The following is a 23,781-nucleotide window of genomic DNA, read 5'->3' on the forward strand; positions in this document are numbered from 1 at the left end:
CCGTGAGAAAAACCTCCTAGCAACATAGGAAAATGACAGGTTTGGAAGATGATGAACAGAAATGTATGGGACAGGAAAGACACCAGAGGAGAGGATGGGAGAAGTCTAGGCAAGTTGAGGCAAGAGGCAATGAGGGCTGAACTGTAGTGATGGGGAAATAAAGGCTGAATCCACAGACCCTGTTCCAGGAGGCAGGCAGTATGGCATGGGGCTAAGGGGGTGAACTCAGATGACTGTCTGGGACCAAGCTTCTTCTCTGCTACTGAAAATCTACGGACTGCAAGCAGGTTATTGTGAAGCCTCCATTTCCACCTGTGTAAGAAGGGTGTGACTCTAGCCTTTACTCCATAGCTGTGTAAAGGCGATGACAACATATGTGAAGTGCTCAGCACAGTGCCAGCCCACAGTAAGGGGCCAGTGAGTGTTGGCTATGCTCACCTGTTGGCAGGTGTGGCTTAGGAGAGGGTGTAATGGAAAGACGACTAAGAGGGTTCAAGCCAGGAGCACCACAGCGTCAGCAGGATTTGATGCTGCTGTACAGGTGCTCAGATTCACTTCCTTTCATGGCAGCGATTTGCTTGTAGGGAGATGGCGTGCATCCTCTCCCAGGTACCTCCAGTTGGCCACTGGTTCCCAAGATTTTGGATGAAGCCTTAGACTATTAGTAATAGAAAATGATGGTCTCAGGATGGGAGGGTGATAAGCCCAGTTTCAAGCCTGCTGTTTTTGTGGCTTATTTATTCATTCAGCCTGCAAATATTCACTAGGCATGACTGTGTGCCAGGCTCAGGGTGGAGTGTGGAGGACGGGGAGCAGGGCCTGTGGAGTGCAACTTTCTGTTGGGTAGCTAGAGAGCCAGTGTGCCTTGGGGCCCTTTACCACACAGAGAGGCTGGGCAGGACCCAGGAGGGGGGAGGACAGCTGAGCACGCCTGCAGCTCTCACACCTGCTCCTGGGGACCCCAGAGGTACATACCCTGTCTGCAGAGGACCCAACGTCAGGCCCTCATGGGCACCGCATGTGCCCAAACCATCAGTGGCCATGCTTCCTCTCCTCCCCAGAACACGAATCCCTAAGCAAAGAAGAGTCGCCTTTTACTCCAGTGCTTACAAAGTCTCTCCTGTCAAGGAAACTCTCAGAAGTACTTCTTCTTCAATAGCAAAACCATGTTTGAGGAAGACATTAGGAATGCTACTTTGAGAAGACGTCCTGATGGCAGTGGTATTTTTGAAAAGTCAGAAAAAGTCAGTAGTTATTTCTAGAGCTCAAGCCTCAAGAGGCGTAAGGGTCGAGGGTCTTGCAGATTCCCGAACCTCGGTGATGTGAGCAGCCCCCACCCCATCCTGCATCTGGGGCGTGTGTCCCAGTGCAAGAGCTCCACCTCAGGCACAGGGGTGAGGGGTGCTGGAGGAGGGGACTGGGTGTGGGGGGGGGACACAGGCAGCTTCTTGGCTTATCTCGTCCTCATTCTAGCATCTGTGTTTTCTTAACCAAAAATTAGAAGAACCCATCTCACACCAAACTGGCAGCTTTCCCTACTTCATTCACAAATATATCTGAATGCACTATAAACTCCTTCCTTGTCTGTTTTCTTCAGCCACATAACTAGAATTTGAAAATTCTCTCGACACTTCTTTTCCCTTTCTGAATAATTGGTTCCATATACAATGTGCCCGTTAATGGAGCCCTTTTGCCCCTCAGACGTGTGGTTACACCCACCCACACCCCAGCTGGTTGAGCAGGTAATTCTAGACATAACACTCATATTCCTATTTTTTCCCATATGGTGAATTTGTAAATTTTTCCATCTGATAGGGAAAATGTGAAATGCTGTCTGTTCATTATTTGCTCATTCATTCATTCAACAAACATTGAAGTGCAGGTACAGTGGAACAGAAATTATTTTCTTCTCTATCACACACAGTGAACTCCTCTTAAATCAAGTCTTCCTATTTTTTCCTTCTAACATTGAGTGTGAGCCTCTTGTCTTCACGTGGAGCCTTGCTGACCGCCTCAGTCCTCGTGTTTTCATTCCCTCGTTTGTTTACACAGTTGATGCCGTTTGCCTGTGGGCCTCCCCTGGCTGGTGCCCTGGAGGCGAAGTTCACACTCTGAGCTGCTTTGGTCCCTAACTGGCAGGTCCAAAGTCCTGTGGCTTGGCCGGGTTGGGTCACACACATCCCTCTCTGGTTCCCGTATGTTTTATCGATGGACAGATAGATGTGCTCAGGTCTGACCTCTCTCCCTGGCTGCCCCCAGCAGCTTCCTGAGGACAAGGACTGAGCCCTTGGGAGCTGGCACTCTAGAATCCTCTAAGAAACTAGTCGAATGATACTCATCCCTTCCAGGTGTCTGCTTTTGTGGCCGTTTGGAAGGGTGGTGAAGGCCCTGGACCCTGGAGCCTCATGACCTTTGTTCAGCCCCCAGCTCTGCTGCTTGCTGGTTGCGGGAGCCTCGTTTTCTGCATCAAGAAAAAGACAAATAATAGCACCTACCTCATAACACATGTAAGGATTAAATGAGTTCATATGTGAACAGGGCCCAGCCATGTATCATGAAAGTCCTAACTATTAATATTATTTGTCTTTTAAAAAATCTTCTCTTTCTGGAAATTCTCTTACGTCAAATTCAGTAGTCATTTTTACAGTATTAATTTGTCCTCTGTGAACAAAGCTGAGGCTGTTTCACATAGAGGTATTCTTTGGTAGACCAAATAGTCTCCTTAACAGATTTCCAATAGAAAGACTTTAGAAAGTCATTTTCTCCCTAACTGCCATCATGAACTCTAAGTAGTGCTCACGTATGCACACACAAGACACACAGGTCAACATACTTTTTTAAAAATTCTGCTCCACTGAAATAAGCCAGGCGGAGAAAGACAAGTATCAGATGACTTCACTCATCTGTGGAATATAAGAACAAAGAAAAAACTGAAGGAACAAAACAGCAGCAGACTCACAGAACCCAAGAATGGACTAACAGTTACCAAAGGGAAAGGGACTGGGGAGGATGGGTAGGAAGGGAGGGATAAGGGGGAAAGGGGGCATTATGGCTCGCACACATAATGTAGGGGGTGGGGCACAGAGAAGACAGTATATACAGAGAAGACAATAGTGACTCTATAGCATCTTACTACACTGATGGACAGTGACTGTAATGGGGTAGGTGGTGGGGACTTGATCACGGGGGCAGTCTAGTAACCATAATGTTGCTCATGTAATCGTACATTAATAATACCAAAAAAAAAAAAATCCCGCTCCACTCACAAACAAGTGCTAATAAGCTATTAATGGAAATATAAATTAAAACACAGAAAATGGAAGCAAGAGAACCAGGCCAATTGCCCTGAGAGAGGCTGCTGAGGGCTTCGGGCTGCAAACTCTGATGCAGTTGGCCAAGCTTTCCACCTGCTTCCAAACAACGTGGTGTCTCTCATTTAACAACAAAGACACTGCTTAACTATTTACCAAATTTGGTGTTTTTAATTTTTATTTTTTTATTGACATATAGTTGACATACAATATTATATTGGTTTCAGGTGTGCAACGTAGTGATTCAACACTTACATGCATCATGCAACACCCACCATGGTCAGTATAGTTACCAACTGTCGTCAGTTGGTACTTATTACTTATTGTCGTAAGTTGGTACTTAGTTGATACTTATTACAGTATCGTCGACTGTCTCCCCTATAGTAATATAGGGGGAAGTACCGCATAATAATGCTGTACTTTTCATCTCTGTGACTTATGTATTTTATAGTTGGAAATTTGAATTTCTTTATCCCCTTCACCAAATTTATTTCTATATCCTGCCTTCTTCTGGAAAGCTTTAATGGCTCACATACCAAATCAGTAAAATGGAGCCCACTTAAAAGGAGTGGGTAGAGTGGGTGATTTTATTATTCATTTAGTAAACATCGGCTGGGCACTGGTGCCATGTGTTCATCTGGTGTCACCAGAAATACAGGGACAGGAGACACCATTCCTGCCTTTGAGAGAAAGACGTGTGAGCAGAGAGCTGCAGCAAGGGCCAGAGCCATCAGAGACATGCTCGGAAGATGTGACAGGTGCACCGAGAGGGGTGTCCACAGTGGGGGTGTCCCAGAAGGCTCCCAAGGAAGTCACGCTTGAGCTGCACCCAAGTCATGGCATGTGGGTGGCTCAGTGTTCCCCAGAACTGAGGGCACCTGAAGTTTGGCAGCTCAGGGAGATCAGGGAGGAGCCCCTCTGGGGTCTGAGGAGTCAGGACTGTGATTTGGGTGGGAAGTGGGAGGCCATGGAGAGACTTAACACGGGCTGGCAGCAGTCAGGCGGGCTCTCTGGGGAAGGGCGCTCCGGTGCCTGCGGTGCGCGAGCCTGGTGGCCAGGAGACCAGGGAGAAGACTCTGCAGAGGTCCAGGTGAGAAGGGCTGTAGCGGAGCCGGGCAGCGGGGAAGAGGCACAGGGGCAGCCCAGCTGCGGGACGGCGCAGGGGCAGAAGCAGTGAGAGATGGCGGCGGGTCAGCCGTAAGGGGAGGGAGGGCCGAGGGAAGAGGGGCAGGCTGCGGTGTTACCCTGACCTCCGAGTGGGTCTCCGCAGCGGGTGTGGAGGCTCCTTCCCAGTCCCGGGACCACGTGCATGCTCACGAGTGTCTCAGTCACAGAGTTCCTGGGGTAAGCGTCCTCCTCTGCTGGAGCCCAGCTGGGAGGAGTGGGGAGTCAGGGGAGGGTGGGGAGCGAGGGCGGAGCCCACCCCATCCCTCTGACAACTCCGTACAGTGTCTCCTGAAACTAGAAGCGGGAGAGGGCACGGGCCCCTCCCCGCAGGCACAGTTCCAGGCCTGTGACCCACCCTGGCCTCAAGCCGGGGAGGCCTGAAATAGAGAGGGCGCGGGGCCATTTCAAAACTTGAAAAAATGCCTAAATTTTCTGGTAACACTTGGAATAAGAAGTCTGCTGCAGGTAGAGGCACACGCACCCCGGGTGCTGCCCCAGGAGCTCACCGGAGCTGGGCCGCCATGCCCTCCCACAGCTCTGTTATCCGGGGACACGCTTCCCAGCTGAGAGTGCAGGCTCACTAGGGGAGGCCCACCGGGTTCTTGGCCTGGGGTTTTTTCAGTGCTCAGGGCTTTGTGGCTTGCTTGCCTTTTACGGCCAAGTGTCCTGCTAAAATTATCACTCTGTGGCTGCTGTGTTCATTCATCAGAGGCTTTCAAAACAGAATTCTTTACCGGTTTGGTACCAGAGGCCAGAGAGGCTCTGTCTCCTGACATTTTCCCCCATTACAGTGCACAGACGTAGCCACACTGGCATAGAATTCGAGGTTGCATGCAAGAGGCTGACAGGGTAACTGGCCCAGGGGCTGAGGCCGGAGACCTCTAGCCTTAGGAATTCATTCTGTCTGGTTTTTTTCCTCTCCTCACCCCCATTATTTATTTACTTGTTCATTCATTTGGTAAATATTGACCAAGCATTTCCCCTGTGTCTGGTACGTTTTAAAGGAATAATGGAGGCAAATCAGTGCACACTGTTTAATACTAGTGGGAGAAATTGCTTTGATCAACCAACTGTAACTGGAGAAATCAGGAAGTAGGAGACTTCTCCATTAGAAACAAAATATTCCAAAATAAAGAGAAGCCTTCATAGAAGGCCATGGGGCGGCCACTGACTTCCGTGTCGCCTCCTGCAGAGCGTGAATAGATGCCAGCGTCAAAGCTGAGGCCTTGGCCTCCTTCCCACGTGCACCACCCCTGCCCTCGCACCAAGGGCTTTATTTCTCTTACTCTCACCATGAGGAGTGTTATTATTTCTTCTGCTCATCCATTTACTCAGTACCAATGGGACCATTTGTTTATGGTGAAAGGAGGAAATGAGTAAGTGGCTGCTCCTCCTGGGAAGACCTTTCGGGAGGAAAAACCCTGACAGTTGGCACTAGCCTCAGAGGACAATGGGGCTGGGCCGTGGCGTGTCAGTGTGACTGCTGAATTCAGTTTCAGATTCCATCCACACTATATATACTGGAACAAACATGGTAAAAGAAAAATCAGAAAGGATTCTTTCTTCTTTATGTGAAAGTATTGCCTCTAGCATTTGTTACTCACTGAAGACATAATTTACTCTTGTTACAGGTCAATAAATAGACTTCACACTTACAATTATTATCTTAATGCAAAGATGAGAAAACAGTTTCATGTCAAGTGCCTTCTCTGGTTGATTGACAACAACCCCCTGCAGGGTCAGGGTAAGAAGGATTCTGAGGCTCAGTCCAAACTCAGTGGGAAAGATTATCTCAGTCAGTCAGTTGGCATCTGCTGTGGACAGAGGCAGGGGTAGGGCGGGTGGCATTAGGACATCATGTGCTTGTTTGTGCTTCAGCTTTCATGGGCACTAGTTACCTTCCATCTCATTTGGCATCCAGTAGATGATAATTGAATGGTTCAATTCTTTTTCACACACAATTCACTGGAAATAAATAAATGATTAGAGATATGAGCCCCTCATAATTACCTGATGATTTGCCTAAGTAAGGAAATTGCATATTCCTAAGACTTGGGCCTATATTCAGTATTAGAATTACAAACCAAAATTTACATATAAGCTTTCCCTGCCAACTGCAGGGTATTTTTAGTAATCATATGAGAAACTTGGAGTCAGAAGTGTTAGAATATCTTAATTCCTCCATTGCTGATTCCTATGACCTGAAAAGCCTGCTGGACCTCCACCTTAGTCAACAGAAAGTTTTTCTAAAGCCACTGAACTTCCACAGCCAACCCACATCAAATGTAAATAGTAACTAATACCTGCAGAAGATGTTAAAAAAATGAACTCTATTCCTCAGAGTTCATTTACCAACAAGAAGATTTTGAGTCATGGAAGAGTAAGATATCTTGTCCTTACAATTTCATTTGTTTTCAGCTTTAAACAGCTGGCAACATTACAAGTGTTTGGGTGGCCAAAATATTGGGGGACAGATGGAAAGTGTATAAAGTTTCTTTCATATAAGGTCATCAGTTTTTTTCCTTATTTTTCAAAATAGTGTTTTAGGCTGCTGCTTCACAAAGCAAGGAGTGAGGATGAGGAGCTGGGGGCTAGACCAGATGCTCACATTACATTTCTGTCATTCTGGTGTGAGAGATATGAAGAAGGTCTCATTTGCTAGGCTTGGCTTTCTTAATTACAGAAAAGTGTATTTGGTGAAATTTAGTATGATGGCAAAATATATAATCATAGGGCTAGAATTAATGAGTGAATAGGGTTAGTGAATGAATGAACCCACTATTAGAAAGGAATGTTTGGAAAGCAAAAAAGAGAGAGAGAGAGAGGAAAAGAGCATAAAAATATGATTTATGATCAGGAAAACCACTTGCCCGAGGTGAGGACTGTAGCAGTAAGTAGCAAGTAATAGTTTAGCTCAGAGGAGGATCAGATGTTAAAAGCATGCCGGAAGCTCTGGGAAGAGCAGCAGAAAGTTGATGAGCCCATGAGGAAACATGGATGGGGAATTTCAGAGAAGACCAGAAAAGGCAAAATAATACTGCATTATGAATGTTTTAATTCTCTTATGTTCTGCTACTAATGCTCTGTAAGATGTGAAGGCACATGGGAGGATGACCTGCCCTCTCTTGCTCTCTTACCGCTCTGCTCTTCTCTTGAGCAGACTCTTCCTGAAGTATTCATGTTATTAATAAAAAATAATGGGAATCAATAAGTAATCATTTATTTAACACATCTCTTAAGCACCTGCTGTATGCCAGATGTGGTGGGAGGGGGGATACTCAAGTGAGCAGTGTGGTCCTCCTCCTGAAGGTCTTACAAGTAATGAAGTTCTAATAAGTGCAATGGCAGAGAAACAGGAAGAAAGGAGAAATTCAAGGTGGGGAAGTGAAAATATGAGTTTATAAAGAAAGTAAGTACCTACAAAGGAATTTGCACTAATTTTTGTTGGAAAAGTTGGCTGTGTATAGAAGAAATGTGTTAGAGATTCTTCTGCTCGTTCGTTTATTCACTTGATGATGCATCCTTGCTCTGCTCCAGAAACTGTGCTGAACATTAGAGGCACTTGGTAAGCAAATGCAGGGTCTGCCAGGGCTGCACAGAGGTGACCATCAGAGCAGAGAAAGGACATCTAACTCAATGAAGGATTATTGGTAGGTCTTTTTTCTAAAAGAATCATCAGGTCTCAGGAGTTAAAGCCACTGGTTGAAAAAAGTAATAAAGGCAGGCATGAAATTCTATTCTGTCCTATCTCAAACTGTTGGGTATCAACCCACCAATCAGCATTTATCCATCATACAAAGGGACAAAGATAAGTGAGAGCATGGAAAACTGGAAGTAGGGTTTTATTTTGAGTGCTCTCTGTGTGTTAGGTTTTATGCACAGCCCTTACATCCACACGTAAAGGTTGAGAAGGTTGGAGTCAAACAGAAGTGCTTCTCATCCAGCTCTTCTGCTTACTAACTGTACGACCTTGAACAATTCTCCTAACATCTCCTGATCTCAGTTTTTATCATCTGTAAAATAAGGATAGTCCTAACTAACACCAACCTCACAGCACAAAACCAGTTTTTCTATGCAAAATCATTTTGTGCAATGCTGGCGTATGGCAAGTGCTTAGTAAATGCTGGCTCATTTTCATTACAACTTGAATTGTACTCATTCACTGCCCTTTCAGAGGAAGCTGTGGTTTACAAATGTTCCCGAGTCACTCCTCTTGAGTGGTGGAGTCAGCCCTGCCCGGTTGCCTCGCACATTAAGGTGGTGAGTGTTGGAAATAAAACTGGGGGAGGCGAGTCCAGATCTCAAAGAGCCTGGGATATTGAATTTTATCACAAAGGCAGTGGAGAGCCTCTGCAGGACCTTAAGGTGGAGATTAATAAGAGCAAATTTGCATTTTAGAAAGATGATTCTGGCAACAAAATATGGGATGGTTCAGGGAAGGCAGGGACCCAGCTGAAAGCCCGGTCAGGACTGCTTGCAGTAGCCCAGGAGAGAACGGCAGGGACTGTGAGCCTGGAGCGGCTGTGGGATGGATGAACCAGAGCGTGTGGGCAAAGGTGGGTGCTGGGGGGATGTGTGGAGAGGGAGCGAGTGGGGGGCATTCAGCTGCTGTGGGGCTTCCGGCTCTGTCGACAGGCAGGTGATGGCACCTTGGGCCAAGGTGGGGAACCTGGAGGAAGGGGCTTTGAGCCCGATAAGTGTGGGGTACTTGTATGATGGGGGAAATGCCCACGTGGCATTTGGACATACAGATCAGTCAGGGAAACTCAGGACTGCAGATACCAAGTTTGGGGTTGAAGCTGTGGGAGTGTGATCACTCAGTCAGGCCATGCACAGCACTGAACCCCCAAATCAGACCTCCTCTCCCCACAGGCAGAGAGATGAAAAGACAACCAATGTCACCACTTTCAGGGTGTCACACGCAAGTAGGGGGAGAGCACATTAAAAAAGAGTCACTTCAGCTATTGCCAAATGCTAACAATATAACACTGTTGTAAAGTATAATGTGGCCAACATATCGCATAATCTTTCATGATAAACTGTAGAAGCATTCCTTTAAAAGTAAACAACCTTACAGTTAAGATAGTTATTGTAAGCTCAGGAGGGAGACTTATTTCACCAGAGAAAGAAACCGTGATGTCCAAAGAATACAAGAGAAAAGACAAGTGCCCAAGACTGGGAGAACCTTTAAGACCAGGTCAGCAAGACACTCTTAAGATAAATTAAAGAGGACACTAACAAATGGAAACTCATCCCACGCTCTTGGATAGGAAGAATTAATATTGTCAAAATGGCCATCCTGCCCAACGCCATCTACATATTCAGTGCAATCCCTATCAAAATACCAACAGCATTCTTCAATGAACTGGAACAAATAGTTATAAAATTCATATGGAAACGCCAAAGATCCCGAATAGCCAAAGCAATCCTGAGAAGGAAGAGTTAAGCAGTGGGGATCTCGCTTCCCAATGTCAAGCTCTACTACAAAGCCACAGTAATCAAGACAATGTGGTACTGGCACAAGAACAGACCCATAGACCAGTGGAACAGAATAAAGAGTCCAGATATTAATCCAAACATATATGGTCAATTAATATACAGTAAAGAAGCCATGGATATACAATGGGGAAATGACAGCCTCTTCAACAGCTGGTGTTGGCAAAACTGGACAGCTCCACGTAAGAGAATGAAACTGGATCACTGTCTAACCCCATACACAAAAGTAAATTTGGAATGGATCAAAGACCTGTATGTAAGTCATGAAACCATAAAACTCTTCGAAAAAACATAGGCAAAAATATCTTGGACATACACATGAGCAACTTCTTCATGAACGTATCTCCCTGGGCAAGGGAAACAAAAGCAGAAAATGAACAAGTGGGACTACATCAAGCTGAAAAGCTTCTGTACAGCAAAGGACACCGTCAATAGAACAAAAAGGTACCCTACAGTATGGGAGAATATATTCATAAATGACAGATCCGATAAAGTGTTGATGTCCAAAATATATAAAGAGCTCACGCACCTCAACAAACAAAAAGCAAATAATCCAGTTAAAATATGGGCAGAGGAGCTGAACAGACAATTCTCCAAAGAAGAAATTCAGGTGGCCAACAGGCACATGAAAGGATGCTCCACATCACTAGTTATCAGAGAAATGCAAATCAAAACCACAATGAGATATCACCTCATACCAGTTAGGATGGCCACCATCCAAAAGACAAACAACAACAAATGCTGGTGAGGATGCAGAGAAAGGGGAACCCTCCTACACTGCTGGTGGGAATGTAAATTAGTTCAACCATTGTGGAAAGCAGTATGGAGGTTCCTCAAAAAGCTCAAAATAGAAAAAGCATTTGACCCAGTAATTCCACTTCTAGGAATTTACCCTAAGAGTGCAGCAGCCCAGTTTCAAAAAGACAGATGCACCCCTATGTTTATCTCAGCATTGTTTACAGTAGCCAAGAAATGGGAGGAACCTAAGTGTCCATCAGTAGATGAATGGATAAAGAAGATGTGGTACATATACACAATGGAATATTATTCAGCCATAAGAAGAAAACAAATCTTACCATTTGCAAAACATGGATCGAGCTAGAGGGTATTATGCTCAGTGAAATAAACCAGGTGAAGAAAGACAAGTACCAAATGATTTCACTCATATGTGGAGTGTAAGAACAAAGGAAAACTGAAGGAACAAAACAGCAGCAGAATCACAGAACCCAAGAGTGAACTCACAGTTACTAAAGGGAAAGGGACTGGGGAGGATGGTGGGAAGGAGGGGATAAGGGGGAAAAGGAGGCATTACGATTAGCACACATAATGTAGGGGGGAGTTGCATGGGGAAGGCAGTACAACACAGAGAAGACAATAGTGACTCTATGGCATCTTACTACATTGATGGACAGTGACTATAATGGGGTATGTGGTGGGGACTTGGTAATAGGGGGAGTCTAGTAACCATAATGTTGCTCATATAATCATACATGAATGATATTAAAATTAAAAAGACCAGGTCAGCCTTCAAGAGGGAAGTAATTAGGTCAGAGAAACAGGTAAAAATGAATAGGTACATGCAGATGGGGGGAAACGCATACCATACACAGTCTTTGGAGCTGCAGATGCTTGGGGGCTGCCTGTGTGAGGGGCTGCAGGGGCAGCAGGCCCCAGTGCTCAGGGTCAAGGCCCCCTCAGACATGTACAGAGTGCCAGGAGGGACTGAGGGGTCACTAGCCAGCACTTGCAGGTCTGTTCCCAAATGGCCCACAAAGTGAAACCAGAGGGCATGCAGTATTTAGGAAGTTTGAAACTCACTGACTTAGGTACAAAGTTTGCAAAACCACCTTGGCAGCCAGAGCCTGAGGTAGGTGCCTAGAGGAGGTGTGCACATTCCAGGCAGCCAGTGCAGAAAGGGGTGGAAGGCTTTTCAGGATGTGAAACCTCTGGGGACGAAACCCAGTGCCGACAGAAGGAGGAAGCCAGCGCCTCACTGTGAAATGCGGGAGAAACTATCTCCTGCTTGTGTCTGGGAATCTTCATTTTCCAAGAAGAACTAGAGGACCCCAGGGTCTGGGGGGAAATGACTGTAGGAATGAGAGGGACCGGTGACCAAGGACACCCAGACATGAGGTGAGCCCTCCTCTCGGTCTCCACCAGCTATACATTTCCGGTCGCCTCCTGCTGGAGTCCTGTTGATTCTAATGGTTCTCCTGGGGGTGTGGTGGTTTGAGTGATTGGGTTAGCAGATTGAAATGTGGGCTTATGAGAGAAAACAGGACCTAAAAAGTCTGGAGAGAGCCCAGTAACTGCAGACTCTCAAGCCTGCCCCAGACCCGGGAGTGGCGGGACAGCGGCTCTCCGGGCGACTCACGCACATTGACGTTGTCTTCAGTAAGTGTGGGAACTGGAGCAGCTGTCCAACCAGCCTGATGATCTGCATGTCCTTGGGGCCAACTGCAGGGCCACCGAAATCTCTGGGCGCAAAGACGGTGGGTCGTGCAGCCAGCCTCCTAGGGTCCTGTCGGGTTTGGGAGCCACTGGTCTGACGTAATATTCTCTAAGGCATGCTTTATTAGGAATTCCAGAGTACCTGAATCTTTTTCTCCTTTCCCTTTCTACTAGGCGCTGGGAAATCATGAATTTGATAACGGTGTAGAAGGACTGATGGATCCACTCCTCAAAGAAGCCAGATTTCCAATTCTGAGTGCAAATATTAAAGCAAAGGGGCCGCTAGCATCTCGAATATCAGGACTTTATTTACCATATAAAATCATTCCTGTCGGTGAGGAAGTTGTGGGCATTGTTGGATACACTTCGAAAGAGACCCCTTTTCTCTCAAAACCAGGTATTTTCTACTTTTCTAGCACTCATTGTTTGAAAATAGATGCACTAAGTCAGAATTGGCATCATTTTTTTTTGAACTGCTGGTAAAAGTAGGAACAACGTGTGGTATTGGGCAAACGGTGTACTTAGGATGACCTTCATGAAACCAGTCCAGTGGCCCCACCGTGTTCTCTGTCACTTCGTCAAGGCCTCCACTCTTCCGGTTAATCACTTCTTTGTTGACATAAACCGTATCTTTGTTTAATTCAGTGCTTTCAAAACCGGGCAGGAAGGCCGTTTATACCAGTGCTGGACAGTCCAGGGTCACTTACCGGACAATGAGAGCAGCCTAGCACCCCGCCCTGCTTGCTGGGGAGCCGGGGAGCCCAGGGCTGGGGCTGCACCTCAGTTCACCCTATCTTTCCTCTCCTAGTATGATCATCCCATGACTAGTTAACTCTTCTTTCTCCCTTTTTGTTTTTTATCTTTTGTTTTTAATGACTTTGTTGTATCTGGCTCTCTGGGAAATAGACATATGGTCTTATCATATCTATATCCTAATAGATACAGATAGATAGATAGATAGATAGATAGATAGATAGATAGATAGATAGATATAATATAGATATCGATCATATGACAGATACCTATATATACACATACCTACATATACAATCTTAAGGCCATTCAAGCAACATTTTTGAGTCACTTTTACAGGAACACTTTTACCAAAATACTTTGGTAGTGAGAACAAAAATGATCTTTTTCCTAAATTATTGCCATTAATTTTCTTTCCATATTTGAAAAGAAAAGGGAAATTAGGATGTAATGTTATCCAGAAACAAGGGTTTATATGAAGAATTCACTGATGAAGGACATATAATTATTTGACAATTAGAAAAGTAACACACTTATTAGTAAGCCAGGTCCAGGCCACTGGAAGGCACAAAACGTCAGCTCCCCTTGCCCCTGAGTGGCAGGGCTCCGGCCCTGGGGGTGCTGCCTGCTGCCAGCTGGAGGCGGGCACAGGCTCTGGGCTCCCCCGTCTGGGCCGTGGGGGCTGTCGGGCACTGCAGGGAGCAGGGGGACCGCCTCTGTACACAGTACGACCCACAGCCAGCAGTTACTGTTGAGGTCATTGCGGAGCCGGAGGATGGCTGTGGAGGCAGCGGGTTGCTGGTGTTTTAGAGGCGCCCTTCTGACTGAAAGGGCGGGATGTGGTCCCACCGCAGGGACTGACCTACAGCCCCCAGCCGCCCTCATCCCGCCCGGCCCGACTGGCACCCTGGCCCTCCTGCTGCAGGCCGGGTGGCTCTGGTGACCAGACCTTCCTGGGGCGAAGCAGTGTGGCAGCTTTGGGGCTCCTGGGGCTTTTCTGTAAAGAGGAGCAGGAGATGGCAGAGCAAAGTCGTGTGACCTCCAATGCAGCCTCCAGTGTGGGCAGGGCTGGATGGCTGCGGCCCAGGTGCTGCTGCCCTTGCTGGCCCCATGGGGTTGGCCGCTCTTGCTGTGGGACACCAGCGCCCCTGGGCCCTGGCCCCTGCTGGGAGCTTCCGGCGCTGGCCCGAGCAGCATGACGGCAGAGCTGCCCCTCATCTCCGTGAGCACCTAGGACCCAGTAGGCCAGCTCAGGATCTCTGGGTCAGGACTTGCTCAGTGATTGAATAATTACGGGTCTTCATAATTTGCATCTGTCCACTTGTTTGTGAGTCCCTTTAAGATAGGATGTAATTAAATGTCATAAAAGAGTCTTAAACAAAGTGAGGGAGCAGGGAAGGTGTGGGGGTGGGAGGGTGAGTGGAAGGAGTGATGGCCTCACCTGGGGCCAGGTAACTTGGTGAAGAGCCTTCCTGGCCCCTCCTGGGCCACATGCAGCATCCCGGGGCAAGGGCATACCAGCAGCCAGGGCAGAGTCGCAAGCTCCAGGAGGGCAGGGACCTACCGCCCTCACTCCGCTCGGTGTCCCGCTCAGTCCCAGCATATGGGAAGTTCTCAGCAAAAGCCGCCGGAATGCATACAGAGGAGCAGGGAAGTGCGGGGCCACCGGCACAAACGAGCAGAGAGTTCAGTCCAGCCCAGAGTGCAGGTTCCATGTAGGGAAGGCTGGGCAGCTGGGTGTGGGCTGGGTGTAGGGCCTCCTGAATGCCCGACAGAGCGTTCAGGCGTGACCTGGAGAAGAGCGTTATCCTTTCTTAAATAGTCAGCAGTGGCGGAGGGAGGTGTTGGCGGAGAGATGGCGGCTCTGACCTCACCCCATATTAGTCCTTTACCGGGTCCTAATAGAAAGGGGATCTGAATGAGGGTGCGCCTGCTAGCAGCTCCCGGGAGAGAACGGCTGCACAGTGTGGGGACCACAGCAGGAGATAGGTGGGGCACAGGGCTTCTGGGGATACTGGCTTCCCCCAGACTCACAGGCCCCGCAGACCGGCATTGGTTCTTCCTGCAGGCCTCTGGCCCCAAATCCAGGCCCATTCCTCTGGCCCTGGCCCCGGTGCCCACTGGGAGAACTGGTATTTCTAGCACATTTAATTTATTTTAGCTATATAATGAAATTCCTGTGAGCCCCTGAGGATATCTTGAAATACATCCCATGCGCACTAACTAGAAGTGACAACTGACACCAAGAGGTTTCTGATGTGTCGGAGGATCTATTGCTTTGTCCTTAGAGCATTTTTTCTGAACTTTTTGCTCCCTCTTGCTGGCCAAAATAAGCAGGGAATGGTAGCATCCCATAAAGGTCTCAACATTCATCTATTCCTTCCCCTGAGTGCCTGCCTATGCATCAGGCACTGTTCTAGGCACCAGGGATATGACCGCTAGAGCTTACATGTGTAGTGGGAGAACAAACAAATGAGTGAAATATTTGGTGTGTCCCAAGGTGGTAAGCGCCATGGAGAACAGTTACACAGGAGGTGGGAGTGGAGAGTGCGGCGTGGGGGCCGGGGCATCTTGTCAGCTTAAAGGGAGCTTCCGGGAGAAGCTCACAGAGAAGGTGACCTGGCTCTGAGGGTGACCCGGGAGCCTGGGGCCTCTTGGGCTGACCAGCCAGCACAGTGGAGGCAAGAGTTGTTACAACTCCTGATTTTTGTCTGTTGCCTGTGACTTACTGACAACGCTGACAGTCCAGCACAGCACATCTGCGAGCTACTCGTTTTCAGGCCCTCATCCTGGGGCTTCCCTGGCCTCACCATCAGCCGTGCTCATTATCTTCTGTGCTAATTCGCCCACGTTGAGTTGACTAGTGTTAAGATCCTAAACGCAGGGGTATGTTTCTGAGTCTTGTTGCTCCTTGCGGAGATGTAGACTTTTCACACTGGAGTTGGCAGATTTCTAGGGTGGGGGAGTGCATCCTGAGATGGCATTCATGTTTTGGCATTTTCATTTCAGGGGTGGTTCTTAGAAATTCAGCTTAGAGGTGTCCAGATCACCTCAGGGACTCCCTGGTCAGACTGCGGGACATGCCACCAGGGCAGCACGTGGGTCTACGTTTGCTGTCACCTCCATGCCCCTGAAAGCCATGAGACCTCAAAGTTGGCTGAGGTTTGACGCCAGAGACAGAGGGAGAAATGGCCATCCCGTGGCACCAGGCAGCACACGCTGGCAGCGCACAGAGCAGCCGGGCTGTGCAGTCACACCTGCACTCGCCAGCCTGTGCCATCAGGCGATCCATTCCCACTACACGGGGGACTAAGCATCCATGGAGAACATGCAGACCCCCAGAGCCAGCAACTGGATGAGCCCCCTGCTGATGCAGAGCTCAGTGACGCTCCAATGCTGACCTCATCAAGTGAACGAGGCAGAGTTGTCAGCTGGCATGTGCAGATTGGCATTCAAGGATGTTTTTAAGCTTGAAGACTGATTGTCCTAAATGTACAAACAAAGAGAGTTACCAATCTTTTTTCCCCCATTTTGTTGAGATATAATAGACATACAGCACTGTATACATTTACGGTGTACAGCATAACTACTTGAGCTACAGACAGTACATCATGCTTATGCGCTCAGGCATTTTTTGCATTGACATAATGGGAGTCTAAATATAAAAACACATTTTAAGAAATACATAGGCTTCCAGGTCTGAAGCCCCCTCATAGTTTGAGATTGAATTAGAGCAATATAGTATCATACACAACCTTAAACTGATGCAACATTAAGTGAAGATAACTGAGGATATGGATGTGAATTTTTATTGGCTTTGTAAAGATTTTGTATTTATAGCTATGCTTTGGTCTTAGTAATTTAAGAACTTTAGTAGATTAAGTTTTTACTTGGCATATTAATATGTATAATAAGTAGTCTAATAAAAATTACTGTTAATAAGTGTTCATTTTATTTATTTTTGCTCCTTAGGAGAGAATTTAATATTTGAAGATGAAATCACTGCATTGCAACCTGAAGTAGATAAGCTAAAAACTCTAAATGTAAACAAAATCATTGCCCTGGGACACTCTGGTTTTGAAGTGGATAAACTGATTGCTCAGAAAGTGAAGGGCGTGGATGTGGTGGTGGGAGGCCACTCCAACACATTCCTTTATACAGGTAATTGTTTCAAAAGAATTATATGTGTCAGAATGTCTAGATAACCTACTTAGTCTCTTTTGCCTGTGTAACTATTATTATTTTTACTACTATTTACACATTGAATAGTAACCTGTAAATCTTACTCAAGGAGACATTACTAAGAATTAATTTACTGGTTGCTTGATTATGTCAATTCCATTTATTTATGTGTATTATAAATATATACAAAATACATGGGTAAAATATATCTATATAACAAAAAAGATTACTGAGCCCCAACCAGAAGTCTGTTTACATCAAAAAGCAACATGACATATAAGAAATTTTAAGCATAAACAAAATAATGTAAATAAGGCCTTTACAGCTCAAGGTGACGGGAGTTGAATTACAGGGTCACAGGTCCCCAAACCTGGAGCTGTGGGCTCAGGTCCAGACTCGGCTGTGAGCATCCCGGAAGCTACCTGGCTCCTCTTGGAAGCATGCGCTTCCCCTGCCTCCCCCTCCTTACTTCACCTCACTCTGTCTTTCCTTCCCACTTTCCCTCTCCTTCTCCAACCCGCACCCACAACCTTCTTTCTCTCCTTGGTGTTAGTAGTTTTAGTTAAAAAAAATTTTTTTTTTCTATTTTGAACCTATGATGTCCCAAAACTTCTGAGTCTGGCTCAGTGAATCTTTCCTACCAAGCCCCACCATCACCACTCTCACTGCATGGAGCTTTCAAGTATTTTCAAGAACAGGAAGAAGAGGAGGGCCTGGCTGGTAACTGACCATCAGCAGTGGGAAGGAAGGCCTTGGTGGGGAACACCCTCCCCTTGAAGAGGTCGCCGCTTTGCCCGTCTCTGTATGGGTTACCTAAGGCAATCCACTTTTTATAAAAGCAAAAATAAAGAACACCCTGAATGCCCAAAAATGTTAAAAGAAGTATCATCAAGAAGAGCAGACAGGTAATTTTTATACCTTTTAGTATTTTCAAATAAGGAATGCATGTTGCTTTCGCCACCAGAAAAAGAGACATAAATTATAAAAAGAAAAGAAAGAACCACAGTGTTGGGTGAGAAGTCCTCATTCCTGATACACTTGAAAGACCTTGAGCAGGTCACTCCCCTTCTCTGAACCTTTTGGCTTCCATTCAAAGTGGGGATGATAATGCATAAAATGCCACGTTGTTGTGAAAACTGTGTGAGACGGTGAACACGAAGGCCCTCCGTAGTCCCTAACTAGCCGGCCGCCTCTGCGGCCAGGTGCCAGGCCGCCCACCGGTGAGAACTGCCGGGACGCACTGTGGCGCCGCCAGCCCCCTCACACCGTGGGACCGGCCTTCACTTAAGGAAATAATGCTGGTGTGCACATGCTCAATGCTTCCTGATCCAATTCCTTACAAGTATTTTGCCTCTTAGTAGACACAAGCTAGAGAATAATTCCAAACAAGATTACACCCATTAGCGATTGTGAAATCGATGGTAGTGACTTTATAAAACCATAGGTTTTTTTTTTCTAACAGACTGGATTACATAGATTGTATACTTAAATTACTCATTGGAAGGATATATATTGCTCCACAGAAAAAGACAAATATAACACGATGAGAACAGCTCCAGGCACAGAGCAGGGAAGTGCCATGACAGGATGGTGACACGGCCTTGACAATGACGGGCACCTCCTTCATGTGGGTAGCATTGCAGTCAAACATCTGAGAGCCACTTAACGTAGCTGTGGGAGAGTTAGATGGACTGTAAGTGTCAAGAGGAGGAAGAACCCGTTGGACAGGTCATCGGCCAGCACCAGGTAGAGGCTCCGACTCCAGCTGCACTGCTGACCAGCAGAGGGGCCGCCCCTGCCCGCTGTCCCTCATCTGCCAGAGTGACGCAATGCCTGCAGTAACTGTCACTGTGGCAGGCCTACTGAGCGGCCGAGGGGAGGCGCCAGGGCAGGGCCAGCACGTGAGCTGTCCCTGCTTCACCTACAGCCCAGCTCCATCATCAGACCCATGAAAAACCTTTCCCTAGAGCCTTTTCGTAGCTTTTTTCTGAGGCATTGTCAGAACCCGAACACACAGCAGGAACTAGATATGTGCCTGCACCCCCTCATCCTTGAGAGTAGTGGTATCAAGTGTTTTTTACTTGATCCGCAGGAAGACAGGCCATGTGCATGAGAACCCAGCACACGCTCTCAAACACACACACTGAAAGAAGACTTTCACAAAGTCCCTGTCCCAGTGGGATTTTTCCTGGTCTTGACACCTGGATGCACGCTGACTTTTCTGCTCCACTGTTTCATTTTTTTTAAGTCCCTATTACCATCCATTGGATTAATATCTTTGTACTGTAGCTAGCCCATATTTCAAAAAATTCGGTTTCAAATGAGGCAGGACCAAAACACTGCATGAATAATCAAAGGAATCTAACCCACCCATTCATGTGCTGAGGTCCTTCCCGTGGTCCTCCAGACTTGCTTTGCCAGCATCTTAATCGATGCTGTTTTCCACACCCAGGGGTCAGCCACAGCCTCGGGGTGTGGCCATCAGTTAGCACACCCGATGGGCCTGGGAAGTTATAGTGACTGTGTCTGGCTTCCCGGTCATTCTGCAGCCTGTACTTTTTGTCCCTGTCACTTTGTCCCAGCCAATGAGGTCCCGTCAAACAATATGTGCCTTTCACTAAGCAGATGAATTTAGTTAATGATGAATGACTGGATAGGAGAAAGATTTGGGAGTAAAAATTATAATTTGCTTACCCATAAATCCTAGAGTAGACGATCTCTGAAAAAACTGACTCTAGAGTCTTAGTCACTTATTTATTTCACATTTCATGATTGCTTACCAAGATTAAACTTGTTCTCATGAAAATATTCAGTTGTGATACTCATCATTTTGAAGAATGAGCATAACAGTTGAAGGTATCACTAGGACACAAGAGCAGATGAGATATATTCGCTTGTTTGCGTCAATTTTCATGGCGTTAAAAAAAAATTTCACTGAATTGTTTTTGGAATTAGCATAAAATTAAGGTTAAATATGATGAGTTAATAAAAATATAGTTAGAACAGTACATCTCTTGGACTCTTGCTGAGAACCATTTTAGCCACACACGGGGTCCAGCACCCACACATACACATATACCTGAAGGAAAATTTCACAAAGGATCTGTATTGCACCTGATCATTTTCTCTTCTGTTATTTATCTATTTTTAACGCTGGTTGCCACCTATTAAATTAATCTCACTGTGCTATAGATAGCCCATAGTTTTAAAAACTCAGCTCTAATCGAGGCATGACAAATAGTGCGTGACCTTCTCCCCTTCAGAGGTTGAACATCATGCCAGGTTCTTTGATTAAATTGCAGTGCACATGCAGGTAAACCTGGTCTTGCCTGTGCATTCTTGGCAATCAGAATGAAGAGGAGAGAGTTTCCCCCAACCAGGCTTACAGAACCTGAAAGCTGCAAGGATGAGGACTGGTTGGAAAATGGCTTCTCTAAAGGAATTAAATCCTAGAGTCATGAATGGGTCCATGTTGTTGCCTTTGGAGGAAAAAGTAGCCAAGTGAGTGCAGGTCGAAACCAGGGGGCTCTATCCTCCGTGGGGCCCCGGAGGGTGGACTCATATGAGGCTGTCACGGCTTGCTTCCCACTGCTTGAACTGAATTTTGGATTATGCAGGCCAGTCTTGCTAGCTGTGGTGAGGGTGAGTGTGGACTTCAGTGTGTGCATCTGCAGAGTAAGCCTATGATCTCTTTCATTCTAATGTCCGGTCCCCCAGACAGCCATCCGTGCAGAGAACCTGATGACTTACTTTCCAAAATCTGGAAAATAAAAACTTGGGGGTTAGACTATTAACCTCCTCTGAAGCTGCAGAGAATTGAATTATACCTTTAAGAGCTTTGGGCTCAAACCTCCTACTCTGTCCCCTCCAAATCTTCCGGCCTCCAAGCAACGACACCCAGAAGTTGGTGCCCAGCTTCCGTCTCCCCCTCCACGCCAGCTCCAGCCTTCATTCTCATGGCTTCTGCCACCATTTCCCCAACGGCTGTCCATACTTATATTTTTTTCAATTTACAGAAATTTTATTGGTCATTGCCATAGGGTGGTGGGACCACAGATAATCTTTTCTTTTCTCCATTGGCCAAGTATTCTGTCATGCTAGGTTTCCTTTTGTAAACAAATTAAAAAACAAAGATACAAATAAAGCCCTTTCTAAATCCTGTAAACTTAACCATTAATCCTAAACTTTATTAAGAGAAAATTTTCCACAAACCACTGGCTGATCCAGCAGGCTTTTATTCCCTGATTCATGAATCGGGCAGCATCCCTTCCAGCAAAGAGGAAGGAGCTCCGAGTCGCACAGAGTTAACTGAGCAGGATCAAGGGCGTTCCTCTGGGCGTTGCTGATGGGCTGAAGCAGGGTTTCTTTCCTCCTGTGGCACAAAGGGAAGCCCTGGTCACAGAACTGGTGCCAAGGGGCCTGGCGCTGACTGGCTGATCGAGGCCCTCCCTCTCTGGCAGAGCCAGGCATAGAAATGCAGTTACACTGTGGTTTGCTGTTTGGGGCTTAGTATGAGCAACTCCATTTGGGGCCTGTTCTGATTACTTTAACACCTTGAACTACTGTGAATATTTTTATTAATTAAAAAAGCAGAAGAAGATACATAATCAATTTGAGAATCTGAGTTAAATACACAAATGACCAAATGTATCTTATTGCCTTTAAAAGATAAGAAACCCGAAATGCCGTGCTTTATCCGAAGCAGCCTGGCTGTGTCTCACTCAGGTCTCTGATCTTTGGTGTGTAACCTCCAGGTTCTCTTAGATAAGCATGTTTAACCATGTTCTCCGGGTTCCCTTGCTCACCAGTGTGGCTGAAGTGCATGGTTTGTGGCAATCAGCTGGTAATGCCCCTCACCAAAGGCAGACACACAGTATTTCTCAGGGCATGCATCCACCCCATAAATGCCTTCTCCAGCTAAATGCTGATTTTCCCAAAAATATATATCAGGCTTACATCAGTTTATGATCATGAATACCCCCTTTTTAATCTCAAGAAATAAAGTTATTCCTTCTGAGAGAGGCCTGTTAGTAAATGAAACTATAAGGGTATGTTAAGACGAAAATGTCTCTTTCTATCTCATTCCTCTGGGCTCTGCATTTTAACAGGCCCTGGTGATAGAACCAGAGGATGGTGGTTTGATTTTTGAGGGTTTTTTTTCATTTGCTATATAAAGCCCTATTATATAATGTAAAAAGTGAATGGGAAGTCTGGCCCCTGGACAGATACTAATCACGGGATGGCTAGATCCTGTGTGAAGAGGGGAGGGTGGCAGAGAGCTTTCCTTCTCCTGCTCTGTCTTGATCAAGCAGCCTCTCCCCGCCTCATACAGAGTAAGTACACAGGCCAGTGGGGATCCAAAATGTGGGGCACTTGGAGTTCTACACGTTTGTCGAATGAGTGAGTGTGTGCGGTGAGCAGCTCCCTCACTTGCCCCAGCCAGTCGGGAGTTGGTACACACAGCCCGGATTGGATTCCATAGGGTTTTGTGCCCACTGTGGGTTCTTGCCGAAGATGCGTAATCTTTTTTAGACCATGTTTGTGTTTCAGAAAGATCACTCGGGCTGCTGTGTGGTGACTGGATTAGAGGAGGCCAAGGAGATGGGCGGAGACCCATAAGGAGGCTGTCACAGTAGCCCAGTCACAAGATAATGGTGACCCAGGACCCTGGCTTGCCTGAAGACATGTAGGGAGGTAGACAGATAAAAGCAGTGTCTGGTGAAAAACAGCACTTCCAAGTAATTTAAAAGGGTCGCTCAAGTCCCTTAGAAGCAATGATGTGAAATATGCTGATTACCAGTTATTTTTTATCTGGTCCTTTTATAGGAGGGTCCAAATTTCTTAGGCTGGTGCCCACGTACATTAAAAGCATAGCGTGGACTGCCTTGAAACATTCCATAATTCAGCCAATGAAAACCTGTCAAAGGCCTGCACCCTGGCACAGCTGCTGCCACATGATCCACCCTCTGCCCGCTCTGGCCCCTGGGAGGGCCGTTTCCCAGGCCTGCACTTGGAACGTCACATTCCTGAGGACCTGCTGCTGGGGGCTCCCAGGGCAGGGCCCCGTAAGGGTCTCACAGGCCCCTGCACTGTGCTAGCGGATGCCCCTTCTACCAACTAAATGTCAGCCCACAGCTCATGGTGTCTCCAGGTCTGGTTCTCAGATTCTGTATTTGCTAGATGGCTGGAAGAGAGTTCTGGTGAGTAATTTCTCTCCTGCCGAGATTGCAAGTTGGGCTTCTGAAGACAGATGGAAAATGTGAAGTCCTGGCCTGCTTTCTCTGCCAGTGGTTTTTCCGGGGGTTGCCGCGATGGGAGGAGCACGAGGGCTCTGGCTGTGGAGGAGGCAGAGCTTAGCCAAACCAGCCCTGCTGCTCACGCAGCCACGTGGGGAGCGTCCTCCCTGTTCCTAATTAAGGCA

At 46.8% G+C, this 23,781-nt stretch overlaps 1 protein-coding gene across 1 annotated transcript in view; it reads left to right on the plus strand.

Annotated features, from left to right (window-relative positions):
* NT5E (5'-nucleotidase ecto) overlaps positions 1 to 23,781 on the plus strand; it is a 59,664-nt gene that overhangs the window by 23,645 nt on the left and 12,238 nt on the right. The window contains exons 2-3 of the mRNA XM_036899184.2: positions 12,600 to 12,822; positions 17,151 to 17,339. Coding sequence (XP_036755079.2) covers positions 12,600 to 12,822; positions 17,151 to 17,339 — 412 coding nt within the window. The remainder of the gene's footprint in view (positions 1 to 12,599; positions 12,823 to 17,150; positions 17,340 to 23,781) is intronic.

The sequence above is a fragment of the Manis pentadactyla genome, chromosome 12 (genome assembly GCF_030020395.1).
Source record: "Manis pentadactyla isolate mManPen7 chromosome 12, mManPen7.hap1, whole genome shotgun sequence".
Lineage (NCBI taxonomy): Eukaryota > Metazoa > Chordata > Mammalia > Pholidota > Manidae > Manis > Manis pentadactyla.